Source organism: Apteryx mantelli, chromosome 7 (assembly GCF_036417845.1).
Source record: "Apteryx mantelli isolate bAptMan1 chromosome 7, bAptMan1.hap1, whole genome shotgun sequence".
Lineage (NCBI taxonomy): Eukaryota > Metazoa > Chordata > Aves > Apterygiformes > Apterygidae > Apteryx > Apteryx mantelli.
The window spans coordinates 37,709,160-37,730,297 of record NC_089984.1 but is presented as its reverse complement, the minus strand read 5'-3'; the positions used below and the strand labels follow the sequence as shown (position 1 = coordinate 37,730,297).

The 21,138-nt window shown below is 36.2% G+C and overlaps 1 protein-coding gene across 2 annotated transcripts in view; it reads left to right on the top strand.

The window, feature by feature from the left end:
• The window catches only part of RAB11FIP2 (RAB11 family interacting protein 2), a 93,307-nt gene that overhangs the window by 38,700 nt on the left and 33,469 nt on the right, over positions 1-21,138 (top strand). The window contains exons 5-8 of one of the 2 annotated variants that reach the window (XR_010884758.1): positions 5,334-5,401; positions 11,471-11,552; positions 13,677-13,819; positions 19,794-19,842. Coding sequence is in view for 1 of the 2 variants with exons in the window: in XM_067300297.1 (XP_067156398.1) it covers positions 5,334-5,401; positions 9,041-9,056 (84 nt within the window). In the remaining variant the exon portion in view is untranslated. Of the gene's footprint in view, positions 1-5,333; positions 5,402-9,040; positions 9,084-11,470; positions 11,553-13,676; positions 13,820-19,793; positions 19,843-21,138 lie in introns of those variants that run through there. The other variant, XM_067300297.1, reaches the window with a different exon arrangement.

Here is a 21,138-nt window from a genome sequence, read left to right as displayed (position 1 = left end):
ATTTCCCTACCTCACAAGCATAATGTACCAACTGTAATTTTATTAACAATATAAGAGCCCAGCTTGATTAGCTAGCTTCCAGTTTCCCCAGCATGGAGTTGGGTTTTGACCATTATTTAGAGATTCAACCTCCTGATAAGGGTTTTTCAAGGATATTTTAAGCATAATTTAACAGTTAAAGAGCTAGTGCAAAAATTAGATGTAAGCTAGAAGATCATGAAGAATAATTCTTCTGTCTTCAGTTACATATATTAAAATTAGTTCTTTATCGAACCATACAGAGTAAAAATCAAGATTTCATTTCCAAGATTCATATTTTTAAAATTGTTTAATCTGTTGTTATAGGAGTGTTGTGCAAGCTCTGACTACAGCTCACTTGGGATACATTGCCCTTTTGGGTAACATTGGACATATTCATAAAGTTGTATATAATGATGATGAAAAACAAATCCCATCTCTTATTCTGCATTAATAAATTAAATGTTGGATTATTTTGTAATAGCGCAATTTTACGAGAGATAGGAATAAGATTATCTGTTAAAGGAAGTTGTTATTCTCGTGTCTGTACTACCTATTGAATAACGATCATACTGTGCTGCCACACTAAATACATTTCAATTTGAAAGCTATATGGCTTTTTAAGACATTGTCAGTGCAGTACTTTTATAAACATCGGTATATTCAATCCTGGAAGCCAATGGATATTCCACAGAGATCTTTGCAATGTATTTGTAATGTGGTTTTACTGCATGTGGCAGCATAGATCAGACTTTTATAAGCTGATAGTGGTTTGTGACAGAAAAGAACCTTCTGTGACTAAACACTGATATGTTTATACTTTAAAAGTAAGCTGTTTAAAAAGGTTTGGGGGACATGCAGCGTTTAAATGGAACCAAATACTTGAAAGGGCAAAAACTTCCTGGGATTGTCTTTTGTTTCAACCTTAAAAGTATCCCCTACGTAACAGGGAATGAGTAGAAAGAGCATTGGGTGGATTCCACTGTTCTGATCCAAAAAAAACCGAAAAAGATGAAGTTAGTAGAATTAGGATGTGCCAGATTCTTTTGGTAATAGGAAAAGTTAACATGGCATGCTTCGCTAACAGGATAGGATCATTGCCATGATGAAAGCAGGGGAAAAAAACGCGTGTGTAGTTTAGCAGATGGATTATTTTCTAAGGTATTAGGTATGGGGCAGATGTCAGGAACAAAGCAAAGTGCTTCAGCCAGCCATCACCTCTGCTTTCTTAGTTCCTCTGACGTAGTATTATCTGTAGGCATTAAACTAACCACTTTCTTAGGAAAGTTAGAAGGTGTCTGAAGAAGTCTGGTGTATGCAGCTCATAGCTGGCCAGATCACTTCTACTGTTGTTTCATGTAGGTGTCTATCTCAGAGTGACATGGAGTCTAACAAATAAAACACTGAAATCTGTCATAATGCCTCCTTCTCTAAATGATTCATTTGTGGCCTTCTTAGGTGATGAGTGTGTCCTTCTCTGATAACTTGCTGCTTACATTATGAATTCCTTGAAAATTGACTCCCTGGGACATCTTTACAGGAGACATCAAGGGTATCCATTTAAATTTAATGAATTTTATGTAATTTGCTGAGTACTTCTACAATGCATTAAGAAAATCTGTCTCTTTTTGAGGCCTGAACTTGGTCAATATAATGGCAACTTAATGGCATCCTTTAAAAACAGCTGCTGACCGCCTAACTATAAGTATTTTCTATTTTCTCATAAAAAGTTTTCCCCATTGAAGCAGCTTATTTCATTTTGCTAATTGTAGACTAGTTAGTACTTATTTTTAAGGAAGACTGAAGCACATTATGCAAATTGTCAATGGGTTTATTTAAAAGGAAGGACTTATCTGTATAGCAATTGCATTTGGATGACTGTTGAAGAAATGCACCATTTTTCAGAAAGTTTTCATGTGCTGTTTTTAAACTAAATCATTAAAATTGTATAAACAGAAGAAAATATTAGGTTGCTGATACAGTTTATAGTTTTGATTCCTTTATAGAAATGTGCTCTAATATTTTATAATTATGATTCAAAAAATACCACAATTAAATATTCAGTTGTAGTGTTATAAGGTAATATTGTGAGATCCCAAATTATTTTTTTCCAAAATATACATAGCCAAAATATCTGATATACTTTTCTGTATATTGTATAAGTTAAAAACGAGTGCTGGGAAAATTAAGATTTTTCTGAAAAAAAAAAAGTCCTATGTCAAACAGGCTTGCATCAACTTTGCTGTCCTTTCTTTACAAAATGGAAGAAAAGAGAATAGGGATCGGATTACAACAAGTACTAGGTATTTTTATTATGGATCAAGAAAAAGATATTGATACTTTGTGAGATGTGGTCTTGACCTAATTCCTAATTAAAACCAAACAGATTATGTGATCTGAATTAAGATTCAGTTGGTGAATATTGAAGAGTATTTTCTTTGGTAAGTATTTTTATTATAACTGTCCAATGTAATTGCTTTAGAGAAAAAGCTTATCCTTAGTGTTTGATGGTATAAACTTTATAGGTCTTTATAAACCAAATATTAAGTTATGGACTTACATTTAACCTTTGTTTTATCTCAAAGTATCTTCTATTTTCTCATAAATCAGTCAAAGATTTGACTGAGCATTTTATTGCTAGAGTTGAGTCATGATAGAATCATATTTACTAATGGGGTCGTTGTTATTCTTTTAAGTTATGAACATTTCACCACTTTCTATTTAGAGCATTTTTTAAAACTTGTTCCAGTTCTCTTCGTTCTTATGCATGCTGATGTGCTAAATTACTCCAAAAACAAGTTTAGCTGTCACCATATTTGGAGGCTGTTGCTCTTCTTTGCTCTTTGTCTGTTTTGGATGGGGACTTATGTCTAAAGCAACAAATGGAATATGTGACAAGAGCTGACTGCCAAAACTGAGATCAAAGTAAGTTTCTGAAGGGCTCACTTGAAAACCGCCTTTAACATTGGAAGGATGACTCAAAGCCACAGTCTGAATTAGAGCAAAACACAGTGAAATAAAGGTCAAGGTGTGAGCAGAGTTCTCAGGTATTGATGAGGATTTAGAACTATACAGGCACTTTAGTCATAGCAGAAAGGAAGCAAATAAGCAGATATATTTCCAAATGCATATCAGCCAGGATCAGTCATCTTCCTGCCCCAGGCTTTACAATTCTTATTTGGATTTAGTACACACAAATAGTTAAAAGTGTGTTGGCTAAAGAGCATTACAAATAAAAGGTAGCATCTATTAATAACGTCTTGTGTGACATTAACTTGTCTGAAAAGTTACTGAGTTTGGAGAGGGATTCTGTTGAATACATTCAGTGTCTTTCCTGTCTAGCTTAAAAATGTGGCAACAGTCAGCTTCAGTTCATTAATTTTAGCCTGTTCACTTGAATAAAAAAAGAAACTGCTTTTTTTCCTTTCCCTGTGTTCATCTAAGAGAGTTATAGACTTACAAAACACAACTGCATAATTGAATAGAGAGCCGTACTCTGCTGTTGAATATATGGATTGATTAAAGAAAAACAAACAAACCCTAGCACTGGAGAAAACCAAGTTCTTATGTGAAAAATGTAGCCAAAGCCCCTCTCACAAACACGATATAGTTCTAAGGTGTTAGGAAGAAAGAAGTAGGAGAAAACTATTTAGCAATGCTGACCATTAGCAATTGAGAGCTGTGGGTTTAGGTAAAAAGTGAAATATTAGTTTTAGAAGGAAAGGAAGTAAGACAATTTTTAGATGGTCACTGTATTAAAGAACTTTGATCAAGTGCTACTACATGAGGTAGCTATAGAAGGGAACAGTATTTTATATGGAATATGAAAGGCAAGGAATTAGCTTGTTGAATTTTCCTGTGGTAAGCATGAGGAGCAGTAACTGATTCTTTACAGGACGCAATAATTGACTAGCTACAGTAAGCATCACTCTTCAAGAGTATGCAAGATGCTGGGAACACAAATAGCAGATTTCTCTAGTGTCTGGGAAAAAAGTATTCAAAATTTCCCCCCAAAGAAATTGCTTGAATTACAAGCCCCAGATATTTTTTGTTTTTTACCCAGAGGATAATTAGCACATGCATAAAATATTGAATGTTTCACTGCTTTATCTGATACCTCCTTTGACGCTGCTTCAAAAGAAAAATTTTGGATTCTGATCGACAAGAGGCTAATGGAGACCAATGCTTTGTTCAAAGAATGACATAAAAAAGGAATAATGCAGTTATATAGGAGAGATATTAGGATAGTAGAGTTCTTTTTATGATGGAAATCTTTTAGCGAAATGGTCATCTTCAGGCACACGTTGCAATATGTGATCTTGATGTCCTGACAAATGTGTTTCCCTCAAGTAATTCCCATACAGAATAGCTGTCATTCTAGCTTGGGCAGAGCTATTAGCATATTACTGGCCAGCTGAAATAACCATTCCCTACAATCCCAAATGCCAAGTCGTACTTTTTCTTAAATATTTTAGAAGGCCATGCTTTCTGTTTAGAGCACTTTAAAAGACCCTGAGGGATGAGATTATAATCTATTATAAAAATTCCAGGGCTTCATTTTTTTCTGATTGATAAACTAGGACTGGGGCTTGGACAGCTGAGTCAGTCTGAAATCCTTTGATTAAGTTTGTTGTACACCTTGCAGTCTGTATGGTGATGGATCTCAACATGACATTCTGATTGCTGTTACCCTTTTTCAATGGTACCCAATGAAACCACAGTATTTTATATCAGCTAGTATCTCTCAACTGCTGGATATTAATTATTTAGACCATTGGGAAACTGAAAACTCTCACTTCCCATTGGTATAAAATGTGTTTATTTTAGCTGTAGGCCTGGAGTTTTCACTGTCTATTTGCCGCCTGTGAGAAGAGATGGCAGCATATCTACCAACTACCATGAACGTCTTGTTCTCAGAATACTTCTCATTAGCAGCAAAATTCAGGAGTCTCATTCCAGTTTAAAATTATAATCTGTCTAATACTTTTTTGTCTCTATACTCTTACTAAGTACAGAGTTGTGGAATTCTCAAGTGTATTTTTTTTTTTTCAAACTTTGACATTTATGCAGTTATTATACTAGGTCAAAATGCTCTTAAAAGGCCACTAAATTTCAATACCAGCAGTTATTCCCACTTTGCACTGTTTTTAAGATAAGATAAGGCAACAGACCCTTATCACAGCTTTTTACAAAGTAGCAATTAGTTTATTGACATAGAGAATAATTTAGGGCTGAGTATAAATCCCAGTCCTTATGAAGAAAATATTTTGGCTTGTCTTATGTAAAGTTACACAAAAAATAATATCTGTTTGTAGTCTAGGATTCTTGATGGCAGTAGCATCTGTCTGTTTTTCCTTCTGAGGCCTACTCTTCTCATACCCAGGTAAGCAATTCAAAACGTTGGTCTTGTTCAGCTAACTTTATTTAGGAAATTATTGAAAACCTAGAGAAAAATCATAATAAGGAGGAATAATAATAAAGAGGTCTGATTTAAAGTATCTATTTTAAATTTCCTCCATGAGAAAACATAATGGCAACTTCTGTCTATTCAGTTACTTTTATTTCCACAGTCTTTCTCTATTAATATTGTACTAAAATCAGTGAAGGTGCATCTTTGAAATTTATATAAAAGTAAAATCTTGCCTTCAAGAAAATTACGGGACTAGATGGGGGAGGGAGGACTTTTCTCACCCTTAAACATGACTCAAGAAAGTTTAAGTAAGATTTATACGGATTCAGTTGTGAATATAAACTCTTTCTTCAGCTATTCAAATACTTTATCGCATGCTGGTTTTGGTGCACCTGTAGTTTCAGTTTGGCTTCAAAGCACTACAGAATACATACTTTGCCAAGCTGTAAAAATTAGTTGAAGAACAATAATAAATAAAATGTCATAGTGCCCAAGGATATTGTATTTTCTTTACTGATATAATTGCACATTGAATATATTTTCCAGATGTACTTGTGCATTTTTAAGCCTCTGTCTACATAGTTGCACTTTTAAATTTAGTAAAGTCAAGCAGCTACTTTGTATGCCACTTATCTTAAATAAAATTTGATTTAAAACGTTTATCTTCCCCTGTTTATCATCCCATGTCAAAACACATTTATATCATGCTCTGTTCCTAATATTGCTAATGTTTAAAGCAGTATCAGAGCACAAAAAACTTGATGAGCACTGTCATTTGCACACTTTGAAGTTACTTGAAACTGTCATTTGTTTTGAATATATCACTGAAGGTGAGAAGGAGAAGCTTTATCAAAGTAAACTTTTAAAAATTAAAACCAAGGTCAGAATTCACTGTTAGCAATACTGGAACACTGCAATTTAAGATAGGTCTAATTTATGCAAAATCATGTATTGAGTTACAGCCTCATGTCTCCATTAGGTTCTGTGAAGTTGCCTAGGTGTAAATATCAGAGGAATTTCAGGAGGTTTTTACTTTTGTTTCCCCCTGAATCTTGACAGAAGAGAATACAATTCTGTCAGAAGTACTAGTTGTTTTTATATCAGTAACTCAAAAGGAAAATTCTGTTGTTACAGGAATATTTAGTAAGTGTATCACTTCAGTGAAGGCAGCAGATTCAGCATGAGACTTCTACAATATTTGGTACCTTGTAGCATTTGGTTTGTATAGGTAGAACATTTAGGCAACACCTCTGACTCTAGAAATAAATTAGTCAAGGGACAGAAAACGACCCACTCGGAGGAAATTTTACTGATTATAGTCATAGTTTTTAAACCAAACTGCAAAATAAGTGTTTTTCCAACATCTTAACTCCTTTTCCTTCAGATAATTGGAACACACAAAAAAGCATGCAGCGGTGCCAAATGGTGACTCCCAGAAATGCTAGAATAAGCTAGGGTTCAGATTTAGTTTACTTGAATATTTTTTTGTGGAATTTAGGATAATTAATTTGCCAAAAATCTACTTTACTTCTATTTTCTGAGTAAAAGAAAAATCTTGTGAGATATACTATGAGTCCTTATCCCCATGCCAAAACACTGTAGAGATGTACTGTAGTCTTTCTAGTTCAGAAAAGATAAAAACATATTACCATTATATTGTCTCACTTCGTTGTGAATCTGAGGTGCACATAATTCTGATTGTACTGGTATTAAAGAATTCTTAATAAGGGAAGTAGATGGATCATATTCATTAAAAGGAGAAACATAGTTCTGAATATGTTTAAACAAGTTTTTGCATTGATAAACAAAACTACTGGGTATCATTTTCAGTCACACAGACGCACAAAAAAAAGTCATCAGTACTTACTAAAGAATTTGTACAATGCTCTGGGAAGTTACAGCTGGATCTTCTTAAAAAGCTCAATCTTTTCTAATAAATGACTCATAAAACTATTGTGGCCATGAACCTTTTCAGAAAATTCATTCAATTAAAATGAATTTTCACCATTTGAACAAATATTAACTTATTGTAAACACGTTCTTGTAATGCAAGAAAAAACACGCGTTAGTTTTGCAAAGCATTTTTCTTTCAAGCATACTAGAAATTGAGTTTCCAAACTGACAAATTTGCTATGGTAATTGTTTAAATTCTTTTTTTTAAAAAAGACACTTCCTACTAGACAGTGTTAAGGTACCGGGTTTGAAAGTCTTGTGTCATCTCTGTGAAATTAGCCAAATACTTGGGAACTTGCTGTCCAATTAATTTTGTTACAGTTCTACTGAGCCAAACAACCTCTCTCCAAGACTGAATTTAGGAAAAGTAGCACTAAAGGTAAATTCAACATTGCAGTAAATCTTACTAGGAAAAGAGGGGCAGTATAGGTAAGTTAATTGATCTATTCAATAAGTATTGAGGTTTAAAATGGAATTCTTTTACAAGCTAATGAACAGATCCAAGGAAAGGTGAGTTTTTTTACAAACAAGTGCGTTGATTGTGGTAGCAATGGTGAAAAGCTCATCCAAGATCAGCCAGTGCTTGTTTTAAAAGGGAAAATTCTAGGAAATTCATCTTTTTTACCTAAAGGTCAACAAATACCTGCCATAAGATACAAATACCTACCAAAGCTCCAAGTCGCAGGAGAAAAATGTTTTTGTGAGCCAAGTTGAGTTGGTTTTAATCAAAATAGTTAAGTGATTTAAATAATATTAATCAGAAAGCAGAAAGCCTTAAATATAACCAGTAGTTATTTCCCTGAAGGAAACATGATTTTCACTGGCTGCTATAACTTCATCTTAAATGTGCTATAATATGTATAGCTCACTGTATGTAATGTATATTATTTAAGCAGTTATATGGATGTTTTCATATTTACATTTGGTATGTATTAGATGATGATTTTCATATTTGCATTGGTATATATTAGATGATGATTATATCCTCATTTGTGTAGAAATTAAAATTTCAATGAACAAAAAAATCGAGGAATTAATCTTCTTGATGCTACTGAAATAAATTACCCTAAACAGTCCAGTTATATAAGAAAACTATATATATTCATCTAAACTGATTTATTAAATAAAGGAAATATTGTCTTTAATTAGAAAATTGAATCAATTTACTTATGCTCATCCTTATCCTTCAAAATTTTAAGCGATGATAGATCTCCTCCTGCTACTATAAACAGATTGGAAGAAGAGAATAATTTCTCTTCTTTTACTCAATTTCTGTTTGGTGGGGGGGTTTTAGCTCTGGAGGAACTAATCATTAATCAGAATTAGAAGAATAAACTGAAGCAAAGAAAATATTCTTATACAGTAGAAAAGGATAGTGCTGTCAAAGGCTGGCTTAAGACTGCAGCAGACTTGTACAGCTGTTTACTCAAGACTTACTAGCTACTAGTTTTATTGACTAGCTCATTAGCTTGACTTTCTTCAAAATTTAAAGGAAACTTTTACTGGCTTGAATATTTCCCAATTATAAATAATTTAATGGATTATAGTAAGATTAGAACTAACAAAGATTACTGTAAACTTATTGAAATACAATTCTTTTTTTAAAGATTGTAATTGAAAATTTTTTAAGTCTAACTTTTCTTAATTGTTTACTTTTAGTTACAGAAATTTATAGTGGATAAATGAAGAACAAAGAGTATGAAACTTAAAAACATCTAATCTAACTGTTCCAGACTTCCCTAATATTCAAAGCTCACCCAAGCTGAAACCAGAAGATCCAGCACAACAAAAGCTAGATGGGGAAAGATATAAACCACGCATGAGAAGGACATGAACTACACTCTGATTTCCATATAATCAAAGTCATGGCTTTCATAATATTGAATGAAAATAAAGTAAAAAGTATTTTATCTTGTTTTAAAACAGAGTGGAATTTGGCCACGGTAGTGACAGTCATAAAACCTAAATTATTTTTAATCCTGACATTTTATCATGAATTTAGCATTATTTAAGCACTACAAACTTCCATAAAGTAAGTTGATACAGGCTTAGGCTGTAACTTGTATCTGAAATCCCAATCACTGGACTGAAGCAAAACTCACAGTTCGAGAAGACATAATGCTTTGACACAAAGAAAGCAAAACAAAAAGCAAAGAACAAGTCTCCTTTTGAAATAGACTTGATGTTTTGCTGGAGTTACAGTTTTTCCAAGGGAGACTCAAGGTACTTAATGCACAATAATAATAAAAAAATGAAGATTTATTATGATACTTCAAAATATCATAAAGGCTTATGCAAACCAAAGTTCAAATTGCAATTGATTTAGTTCCTTGGAACTGTTTAAACTTGAAAGAACCAACTGAGTTTTATAGTCTAGGTTTTTATGAAGCGTATTATCCCAAAAGGGTCAATCTGAAAATCACCATAGTAAGAGTTTGTTATCTTTGGCTGAGATCTGTGTAGAAACTTCAGTTGTTAGGAGTTGATCCAAAATTCAGTGAAGTCATGGATTTTCATCAAGTCAGTATAGATTAATATGGACTAGATCTGTCACACTTAAGCTAACGATGACCTTTCTTTACACTTATGTGCGTTCCCTTTCTAAATTCAATTACCAAGATATATATTTCTTAAGCCCTACAAAGTATTTTTCTTGGGGAAAAAAGAACCTTGCCTGTCAATTTTTCAAGTAGTGATTATAAGTAGTCATGATAAATCCTGCAAACTACAGTAAGACTAATTCTGAGAGAGAAAGAGCTGTGCAAATATCATGAACATAGGCATCCAATTTTTCTAAAGAAATTCATATATATTTAAGTATTTAAATTGTACATGAATTTTGAAAGAGATACACTGTTAAGTTTGGGAGGGTTCTTTGCACTACTTTTCTGGAGAATTCAAACTATTGGGCAAATTTCCACCAGAATTTATCATCACATATAAAATTGCTGCAGTTAAGAAAATTGCTGCTTGATGTGTATAAAGAGGAGAATTGTTCTTTTGTAAGGAAGGTATTATAGAGTTTGACAGTTTTTATATTAGGTTATGTGAACTATCAATGTTCTGCAATGTTCTCCTGTACCTAACTGGTACTAACTGCAGATACACCTCAGAATGGGTCTTGTAAACGATGGTCCCATGTGTAAACTTCAATTTTGGAAACTTTGTTACAGCAAATGAAATAAAAGTTTGATAATCAAGTAGCATATACGCTCACTGTAGCATGTAAATTACACCACTTCTGTTTCTTTAGATTCACTTTAAAAACATTTGATTGGCATGACGCACTGTATTTGGTTGTAGGATTTTCTTACATTCAGTGGCATGTGCTGAAAAATTTAGATAGTGCTGATTATTCATTGGTGCAGGTGAATCTAAGAGTATTGAGGTATTTAAGCTGACATTTTGATTGACTGGACCAAACGAATGTATACGTTACACTGATCTAGACCCTCTTCAGTATTAAGGTGCTTATGTAGTTTCTTTTAGAAATAGACATGACTTTGGTCTCTTTTTTCCCCCGCCCTTTAATGAAGGGAGGAAGTTAGAGAAGTGAGTAGGATGAAAAGAACATTAGTGGTTAAAGGGCTTGGCTGAGTTGCAGGAAAATCAGGTTCTCTGCCCTCTTCTGCATGAATGTATTGGGGTCCAAACAATCTGCTTTCCAGGAAAATGCTTTTGCTACTGGCTGTCATGTTCTGAGTCTCAAGCACACTCCAGTCCAGTAGGTGAAGCTTTGCCAGCATTGCAGAAAACAAGACAAAAAGTGCATGACTAGGAAGAGAAGAAAGCAGATTCTCAGTTCTCTAATTCAGTAATGATGGCTTTTGGAAAGGTGCCTTAAAGCTACAAGAACTGTTGATGAACATTTAATGTTAAAGGCAATGCCAGTCAGGTCTAGGCATAGGATTAGAAATAGGTTCTGAACCCTCAAGACATTACAGTGATGCTGGGCTATAAACATTTATGAAATTAGGAAATTTTACTGTCAAAATGTAAGTGTATATGTGACTTCAAGAGTCATGCTTTTGTTCTTGAGTGCCTCCATTTCATTCTGGTCTTGTCTTTTGGGCTTGCATCCTTCTGCAGATGATGGCTTTGGCGACTTTCCACAGATCATACAGAAAGCTGTAATGGAGAAAAAACTGAACTAAAGTCACCCAACTTTCAGGTTAGTGGCGTAATCAGCAAATCATCCTTCTGTCCTGCTGTTCCATTCTTGATGATCTATATGGATGCATGTGATCAGGTTTTTCTGATCGCAATCCTCCCCATAACAGATTCTAGGGACAACAATGGAGAATTCTAAAAGGCTCAATTAGGACCTGCCAGTGTGACCAGGCAGCTGTTTACAAAGCGCTGTGGTAAAAACTCACAAGTCCAACAGAATGGAGAAACCTTTAGGGACACTGAAAATTGTCCTGGAGCGATTAAATATACACAAGCTGACAGAAGTTGAAAAAAGACACAATGGAGAGAGAGAAGGGTAGCTATGAAGGAGAGGTAAAAACAGGCTAGAGAAGTGGGTAAAATATCAGAAGGGAAGGAGTTTTATGTACTTTGGATGAGAAGGAAGTTGATGGTCTGGTGCATAGAGCAACAAAGGACTAGTGAGTCTTAGACTGAGGAGTACAGAATTCTGGATGAATCACAGAATCACAGAATCACTGAGGTTGGAAGGGACCTCTGGAGATCATCTAGTCCAACCCCCCTGCTCAAGCAGGGTCACCTAGAGCACATTGCACAGGATTGCATCCAGGCGCATTTTGAATATCTCCAGAGAAGGAGACTCCACCACCTCACGGGGCAACCTGTTCCAGTGCTCTGTCACCCTCACGGTGAAGAAGTTTTTCCTCATGTTAAGATGGAAGTGTCTGTGTTTCAGTTTGTGCCCATTGCCTCGCGTCCTGTCGCTCGGCACCACTGAAAAGAGTCTGGCCCCATCCTCTCGACACCCTCCCTTCAGATACTTGTACACATTGATAAGATCTCCTCTCAGCCTTCTCTTCTCCAAACTAAACAGGCCAAGCTCTCTCAGCCTTTCCTCATAAGAGAGATGCTCCAGTCCCCTAATCATCTTTGTGGCCCTTCGCTGGACTTGCTCCAGTAGTGCCACATCCCTCTTGTACTGGGGAGCCCAGAACTGGACGCAGTACTGCAGACGGGGCCTCACCAGGGCTGAGTAGAGGGGGAGAATCACCTCCCTCGACCTGCTGGCAACACTCTTCCTGAGACTCTTTCCATCAATTTTTGCAGTGGTATTAAGACTTTGTGGTACAGTGCTGGAAAATAGGTCCTGTGACATGCTCCAGGATCTTATTCACCCTTCTCAAGAGTCATACTCTTCCAGTATTATATAGCCTTTAATTACATGTCACACACTTTTTTTTTCACGGAATCACAGAATCGCTGAGGTTGGAAGGGACCTCTGGAGATCATCTAGTCCAACCCCCCTGCTCAAGCAGGGTCACCTAGAGCACATTGCACAGGATTGCATCCAGGCGGGTTTTGAATATCTCCAGAGAAGGAGACTCCACAACCTCTCTGGGCAACTTGTTCCAGTGCGCTGTCACCCTCACAGTGAAGAAGTATTTCCTCATGTTCAGATGGAATTGTCTGTGTTTCAGTTTGTGCCCGTTGCCTCACGTCCTGTCACTGGGCACCACTGAAAAGAGTCTGGCTCCATCCTCTCGACACCCTCCCTTCAGATACTTGTACACATTGATAAGATCTCCTCTCAGCCTTCTCTTCTCCAAGCTAAACAGGCCCAGCTCTCTCAGCCTTTCCTCATATGAGAGATGCTCCAGTCCCCCAAACATCTTCGTAGCCCTTCACTGGACTTGCTCCAGTAGTGCCACATCCCTCTTGTACTGGGGAGCCCAGAACTGGACACAGTACTCCAGATGTGGCCTCACCAGTACTGAGTAGAGGGGGAGAATCACCTCCCTCGACCTGCTGGCAACACTCTTCCTGATGCACCCCAGGATACCATTGGCCTTCCTGGCCACAAGGGCACATTGCTGCCTCATGCTTAACTTGGTGTCCACCAGCACTCCCAGGTCCTTCTCTGCAGAGCTGCTTTCCAGCAGGTCAGCCCCCAACCTGTACTGGTGCCTGGGGTTATTCCTCCCTAGGTGCAGGACCCTGCACTTGCCTTTGTTGAACTTGATGAGGTTCCTCTCTGCCCAGCTCTCCAGCCTGTCCAAGTCTCTCTGAATGGCAGCACAGCCTTCTGGTGTATCAGCCACTCCTCCCAGTTTTGTATCATCAGCAAAATCTTTGCTTCATTCATCAGCCAGGAAGAACCTGCTATGGGGATGAATCAGGATCACATGGCAGAAGAAACTGTGATTCTAAGGAGCACAGCCTCAACTCATGCCAAAGTTAGCAATTGCATAGTGAATGAGGTATGGAATTGCCAGGACTGCAAAAATAGAGGTTGGTATTTAAACCAAGTTGTCATTTAAGCATTTAAACTGAGATATCATTGGTTTTGTGCTCCCCATTTCTGGATACTATATTTCAAGATTTGGTGATCTAACTTGCAGAAGTACCCAATATTCAGTGATGTAACTGACTTAATAGGAGTTGTGCTTTAAACACAGGAAGTACCATGTCAGGCTAAAGAATCTGAAAAATTTCAAATGAGACACCTAAGTTAGTATATACTTTTTATATTAACATCTCTGTGCTTTTATATTAACTGATAGTGAATTAAGGCCAGTTCATCTCACTGGGATGTTGTAAAAGTAATTGATTAGCATGTATGAAACATATCAGATGCAACAGTGTTGAGGCCTAGAAAAGTCTCTAAGAAATGAGTCTTTAAAGCTTGACTCTTCTAGTAAATTGAGAGGCGATGGAGAGAAGGCAAGAAGTGTAATCTCAGCTCTTAATGTGATCACTGTACATCCTGTGGAAAAAGTTATATGTGAACAATAAAGCAACCCTAATTCTATAGTTGCTGAATTTGGAGCATTTGACTTTATAAACTTATTTTCATAATATTTTTTAATCTGTAATGTGATGCAATTTTAACATAAGGCTATTTTCTACAGACTTTGGGAGAAAGTATTAACACACTCGCTTTATACTCAGGTGAATAAGCTTATGTCTCTGGAAAGAGTCACCTGAGAGTGAGTGACCTTATTAATGAATTTAGGAGTAATGATGCTGTTCATTGGTGTTCCAACAGACATCAAGGTGTCAACAAGGTTGAGGATCTCTTGATATATGCTCTGGAATAGCCTGTTCTTACAGTTTTAGCAGGCATGAACTGGCATGTACTTATTTGCCTTCAGGGCTTTCTGCTGGAGTGGTGCTTTTTGTCAGGTTCTTTGAAACTTTCCTCCTGCACCTTCCTATTGGAGCATGCTATCTTCAAAGCTTAACATATTGTTCCTGGGAGCCATCTTCTATATATGGGGAGAAGGTGCAGCATCCATTTGTGCTCTGCAGCATTCCAAGAGTATTGCTAAACCAAAAATAGAAACTCCTAACAACTAAAGGTGAGAACTTTGTTTTGTAAATCGAAGCAGAGTGTTAGTTACTAAGCTGGGGGAAGCCACTGAAAAATAGTTACTTACTTATCCTGAAGCATATAAAAATACACATACAGTTCATAAACAATGTGTTTTATAAATGCATGTAGGAATAAATGTTTCAGATCAAATTCTGTTCTTAACATCAAGAAATTCTGTGCAAGTCCAAGCAACACTGACAAAAGCAATATTGCTCTGTATTTCCTCTGATTGAAATGGTCATAATTTGCCCTCAATTACCTTTAGCTAGGCATGGATCTAAACTAAATCCTTGGAGCTGGCCTTCCTCAGATTTGCAAAAAGTTCAGATGAGCTCTGGGTTTAAATATGGCACACAGCTGCCATCTCACACTTTAACTGCAGTAAAGGTACCTTTTGAGTTTACCTGTGCATTTGCAGTTGGAGAACTTCAGAAGATAAAAAGTTAATATGATATAAATTTAGGGCCAACATGCTTGCACTGTGAAGGCAGGTTAATCAGCCTCTTAACATCCTGTATTTCCCCTGGCAAGTGATGACATTATGCTTCAATCACATCAACCTTTTTTTAACACTGCCCTCAAGAAAGATTTGGAAAAGATAAACATTTCCCGTAACATTTTTTTCTCCCTGACTTGCATCAGCTATATATGATTTATCTTTTAATGTGTAAAGGCCAGCTCAGTACTCCCTGCCCAAGATAATCTCTCATTGACTCCATTGGAAGATTTTCTCAAGGCAAGAATATTAACAGAACACTTTTTTTTTTAATGCGCTTCAGACAAATTTTTTAATTTTTTATCTCTTTTTTAATTATTGTTTCTGTCTCACTGATGTAGTAGACATAACTTACTGGGATATATAGTTTATACACTATTGTTTCAATCCCATTTTAGTGCCTGCCATGAATGATAAATAGATAGCCTGGCTAGTGATATAATAATGGAAGTGTAAGTATCCCAAATCCCATTAGTCTTTCTAAAATAGTGTCAATCACAAATTATGTAATGGTATTCAGGGTTAATAGAAGGCTAATATTATTATTTTGACCAGTAAGAAGCATACAATGGAAAGTGGAGCAGGGTGGTGTTTGCATCACAGGTATATAATATGCTGTACATCAGTATATCATGAAATGTGATTCCTTCTCCTATGCTTTGCTTCTAATTTTATTTATTATGGTTCATGGTATCTAGAAGTCTTTGTGCATAAGCACTGAGCTGAATAATTTTTGTATGGTAAGATTGCTGTTACCAATGATATTTTTTTATTCATATTGGCACTTAGCGTTTTCTGTTAACTTCAAACATTCATCCTTTTTGCTACAGAGGCACTTTGATAGTGTATGATTTAGTTTATTTAGGAATTGAAAGCTCATATAAATCTTACCTTAATGTTGTGGCCTTCAGAAAGTAAAAAGTTATTACACTCTTTTTTTTTTGTACTGTGGAGACAGTTCTAACTTTAATTTCCAGTCCTGGAAATGTTTGTATTCATGATTACCTTTAGTAACCAAAAAGAACACATAAAATCAGTGATGCTACTTTTGCTATTAAAGTTAAACATATTTGGAAAATGAGGTCCTCAGTTAGGATGCTATAGAGAAATTAGATTTTCATTGGTAATATTCTGTTATTTTGCTCATCATGGTAGTTGTCATAATTAAATACTTTAATTGGAAAACAAATTTTTGTTTACTACTTGAGAATATGACTTTTGCATGACTTTCATTACAAAATGACATGATCTTTAAAACAGTTCCCCTAATGAATTTCTAAGGCTTTTGAAGGCTGAGACTTTCTTCATTATGTGTAGTTACTGACTTGCAACCGAGTGCAAGATCAAAAGATAGTTTTGCTTGTTGTACATGCTATAAAGCACAGTGAGCTTGTCCTCTTGGATTTTTCACTGAGATGCTTAGAATTTGTATCTCCCAATGTATGGCAGTTCTGGTAAATATGACTGTTAAATAGTCATCCAGTGATATGGAATATGAGGGTTGTTTGGTTGGTTGGTTGGTTGGTTTTACTATGGGCCAAACAGATAACCACATAAGTGTGCCACAGAGTCTGGCAAAGTAGGGGTGAAGGGATTCCAAAGGAACTATATCACTGCTGCCTTCCTCAGTTTCCTCTGATGTCCTTGAATGGAAAGAGTTTGGGGTGACAGGATAGCATGTGGGGTGGTTATGATGTTTCTGTTTGCCTTGGGGGACTGGTCATACTGATTAGACTAGTTTTTCAGCTTTCCATTTCAACAAACTCTAAACCTAAAAAATAAAAAGTGTCTTATTCTTACTTGTCTGATTTTGGTATGTCATACAGGAGGATGTATGACTACAGTTTTGCAATCACTGTACTTCATTGCTGTTTGGCAAATGATATGAGGAAAGCAAAGTCACTTGACAGTCCTGTTGCTTATGTAGTATCAGAACTACAGAGAACAAACATATCAGGGAGAACTTTCACTCCTGTTTTCATTTAAAAAATGAAGATGTCTCAAATAAACAAACAAAAAAAATCCAACACCAAAGCTGACCCTGAATCTCTATCTAGACTGAAAAGGCTTTGAAGCTTTACTTTGGACTGATACTGAACAGCTCTGCATCTCTGCACACAGTTTGGACTCTCATTTCAGAGCTATCTGCTCCATTTGTGTTTTAGCTATACTTTGACAATCCCTGGATCCCACCTTCATAGTAGCAAAAATGGTTGCCTTAACTTGGAAAATATGGAGGCTAGATGGAACTTCTGAAAAATAACTGGGAAAAGCAAAGTAGACCTATTCTTGGGATCTCTGCACATCTTCTGTTCATGCAGGAACTATTGTCTGCCACTTTATCAGATCTTAATTATAATAATAAAAATAAGGTAACACAGCAAATAGAGATCAACATCTTTACTAGCTTCAAGTTAAAAAAATCACCTTGTTCCTGGAATGATGGGTTTCCAGACATCCTCAGATAGGAGTGTGTTTTTTGTATTCTGTATGTGTGAGGCTCATCTACAAAGCAGACATATTTCTGGACTGCTTAGTAACAATTACTCTCCCTTCTTCATGTCAAATCTAAATATTCTCAAGCATTAAGTGAACAGAGCCAATGCAAACTGGCAGGAGGTGTTAAAATCATGCTTAAAATTGTTCCCATTGTGTTTAGTTCATTCACAGTCATTCCTATGAAGGAGGTAGTTTCCAGAAATATTTATTGTCCATGCTTCTGCTCATTGCAATGCAGACTGAATGCCTCTGCATAAACAATTAATCTGACTTCTTTGCATCAGACACCCTTGATAAATACTTCTGTTGCAACTTGTTTGCACAGGGTGAAGACCTATCACTTAAAAACATTTACTTGATATATTTGCATATAATTCAGCATTCTCTCAAGACCTGTTGGCAGCATTAAGTTATTCCACAATGTCAGCTGTTACAAGGTTGTGAGTTTCTTGGTTTTTCAGCGTTGCATAGAAACAAAGCACTTGCCGTTGTTTTGCCATTTGGCTGTAATGCTGCTTTCCATTTAACAAAAAAGCATTTCTTGGATGTTATTTGAGTATCAGTATCAGATTTCTGAGCAATTAGACTGGTGGTACAGATGGATCTAAAACTGTTGCTACTGCTGGTGTGTACTAAACCTTTAGTAAGGTCTTTGATGTTCTACCTGAGTGCTTACAAACTGTTGCCACCTTAGTCTGTCAGCATTTTTGATGTTCCAAAATGTGAAAACGATAACCACATATCATTAGCAACCTGTTGCTGTTCAAAGATAAAAGCCAGTGATGGCAGAAGCAATGTTAATAGCCACACTGTTATCTTAGAGACGTTAGCTGAGCTGTGTGCCTTGCACTAGGATTTGTCCTGCCATCCATTAAAATAATTAAATGTCATGTTAATAATTAAATGGCATGTTAATGAGGATTGGAGAGATGCCTAGATGGATCCATAAAAATGATTCTTTAGTTCTGAGCCCAGATCCTGTTCTCATGTACAAAAGTGAAAATCCAAAAAAATTCTATTGGCTTCAGTAGAATTTTCTTCTTACACCAGTCTGTGAATAAAATCAGAAGCAGATCCATGAAACTGAGGCAAAGTGTAATATGAACAAATGATTTTTAGAATGATTGGTAGATTCATCTGGGAAAGAAAAAGTGTGGAAACTGTGAAATATTGCAAAAGATATGTTTTTTAGTATGAAAGCAATATAGTGACTTACGAAGGACTGTAGCTGCAAGTAAATCATTTGTCACTGAAATGTGTGCAGGCCTGGACAATAGCTCAGGAAAGAGCTCCCCCCTAAATGCTGATGGGAAAGTGCTTGGAAGCAAAGTGCTTAGTAACAATCAGAAGAGATGACAGATTGTATTATTGCACAACAATAAGTCTTCAAGGTATTAGAGGTATCAATTTACAGTGCTTTCTATATCATCATTACCTGCCACAGTCTGACTCTAATCAGGGCAATAGAATCCAGGGTAGCTGCATGGGTGTTTGTGACTTTTCTCTGAATATTTATGAAGGTTATAAATGAAATCAGGATCTTGCTCTCTGTTTTTAGCCCATCTGTATAACCATGAAGGCCAAATGAAGCTTTTAGTCATTATACTTAATTGGATGAATGGCCTTCAAAGCTGTCAATAAGTGGTGTGTTCACAGTAAGGTAATTAATAACGCTATTTCCTTTTGGAAGACATATCATTAGCCATTATTTCTTGAGATACAACACTGATGTCTTTATTCAAAGAGGTAATTGCAGGTTACCCACCAATTCCCTACCAGTGACATCATCTTTGCAAACTGAATCTCACAATCTGCCACTTCTGAATTCATAATTAGGATATTTTTCTAATGACAAGTGAATGTTATTGAAAGAAATACCTACTTTGCCTTTACAGGAATAAGCACAACCTTACTGAAGCATGAGGGGCTTGGAACACAAATAAGGTTTGTGAGTTTTGTATACTTTTTTTGACTGAACATCTGGGACCTTCAGAATGACTGTTTTGAAGGATCCAGAAAAAATCACAAAGACAAATCAGCAGCTGTATCACAGCCATTTTTTAATATTGTCACTATTTTGTTTACAAACTTGAACAGACGCCAGGAATATTCTCTGCTGCAGAATTTATTTGCTAATTCAGACATATTCTATAATAACAAAGAAAGACGTTCTGTTAGATAGCCCCAGTTCAATTTCCTAGAAGAATATATACTATATAGTGTGAATGTCAGTTTTTACCCCTCTTAATTAGCTAATGTGCTATGCAGCATAGTTGATTTCTTACCCTATCTTGGAGGATCAGAAACATGGATAGCAATGGGATACTTGAGTGCTCATTACTTGTTCATCCTATTTTAAGATGTATGTGTTCAGATAACAAACCTTCTCAGATGAATAGCCCTTGCTAGTGTTGTAAAGCTATACAGATAAAATATATGTCTGATTTATGACAGTGTGCAATCCTTACATGCAAACATAGTCTTCAGTTATCTCAGAGAGTTACTCCTCTTCCTCTTCTATTGGCCACTAGGCTTTTTTCAGTATACTGGGAATTTTATAAAGGTGTAAGCAACAACGTGGTTTATGCAATGACTTTGATCTAGACTTCGAACAAATACTCTACAAGTATTTGCCACAGCCCCAAAAGTCTAACAGTAGCTGGATTCCATTCTATATCCATATCCAGATATCTTGATTTTGTTTTATATCTGCACCGTGGCAATAGCAGGAACCTGTTTAACATGGTTTCTGCTTTCTTGATCCTAGCTGTTTGTTTGTTTTTACAGCTGTTTGTTCATGTGCATTGTCTTCTTGCATTTTGGCTCTTCCCCTTTCAGAACTGCTCATAAGCTCTTTGCTAAAATGGGAATGTGGTAAGACTCCTGTGACTCCATTTAGCGACCTCAGCTGAAAAAAGTGGCTGCCCTAGTCCCACACAGGGTTGAATAGGAAACTGAATAGCACTGCTGTGCAGGTATGTCTTTGGAATACTCTTGGTATAGCAAGCCTCTTAGCTTGCTGCTCTTGTGCTCAAATTAGTACACAGACAAGCAGGCACTGTAGCTGAGAGGCAAGAACTGAGATCTGAAGTACTGTAGGATAGTGTCAGGAGCTGTTTTCTATTGCCTCTCAGCTGTTAATTTTACTCTTCAACTAAATTTCTGTCTGCACCCAACTACATATATAAGGAAACTCATGCTTTTTGAAGTGAGCTGGCCTTCAGTTGACCTTATGCCTAT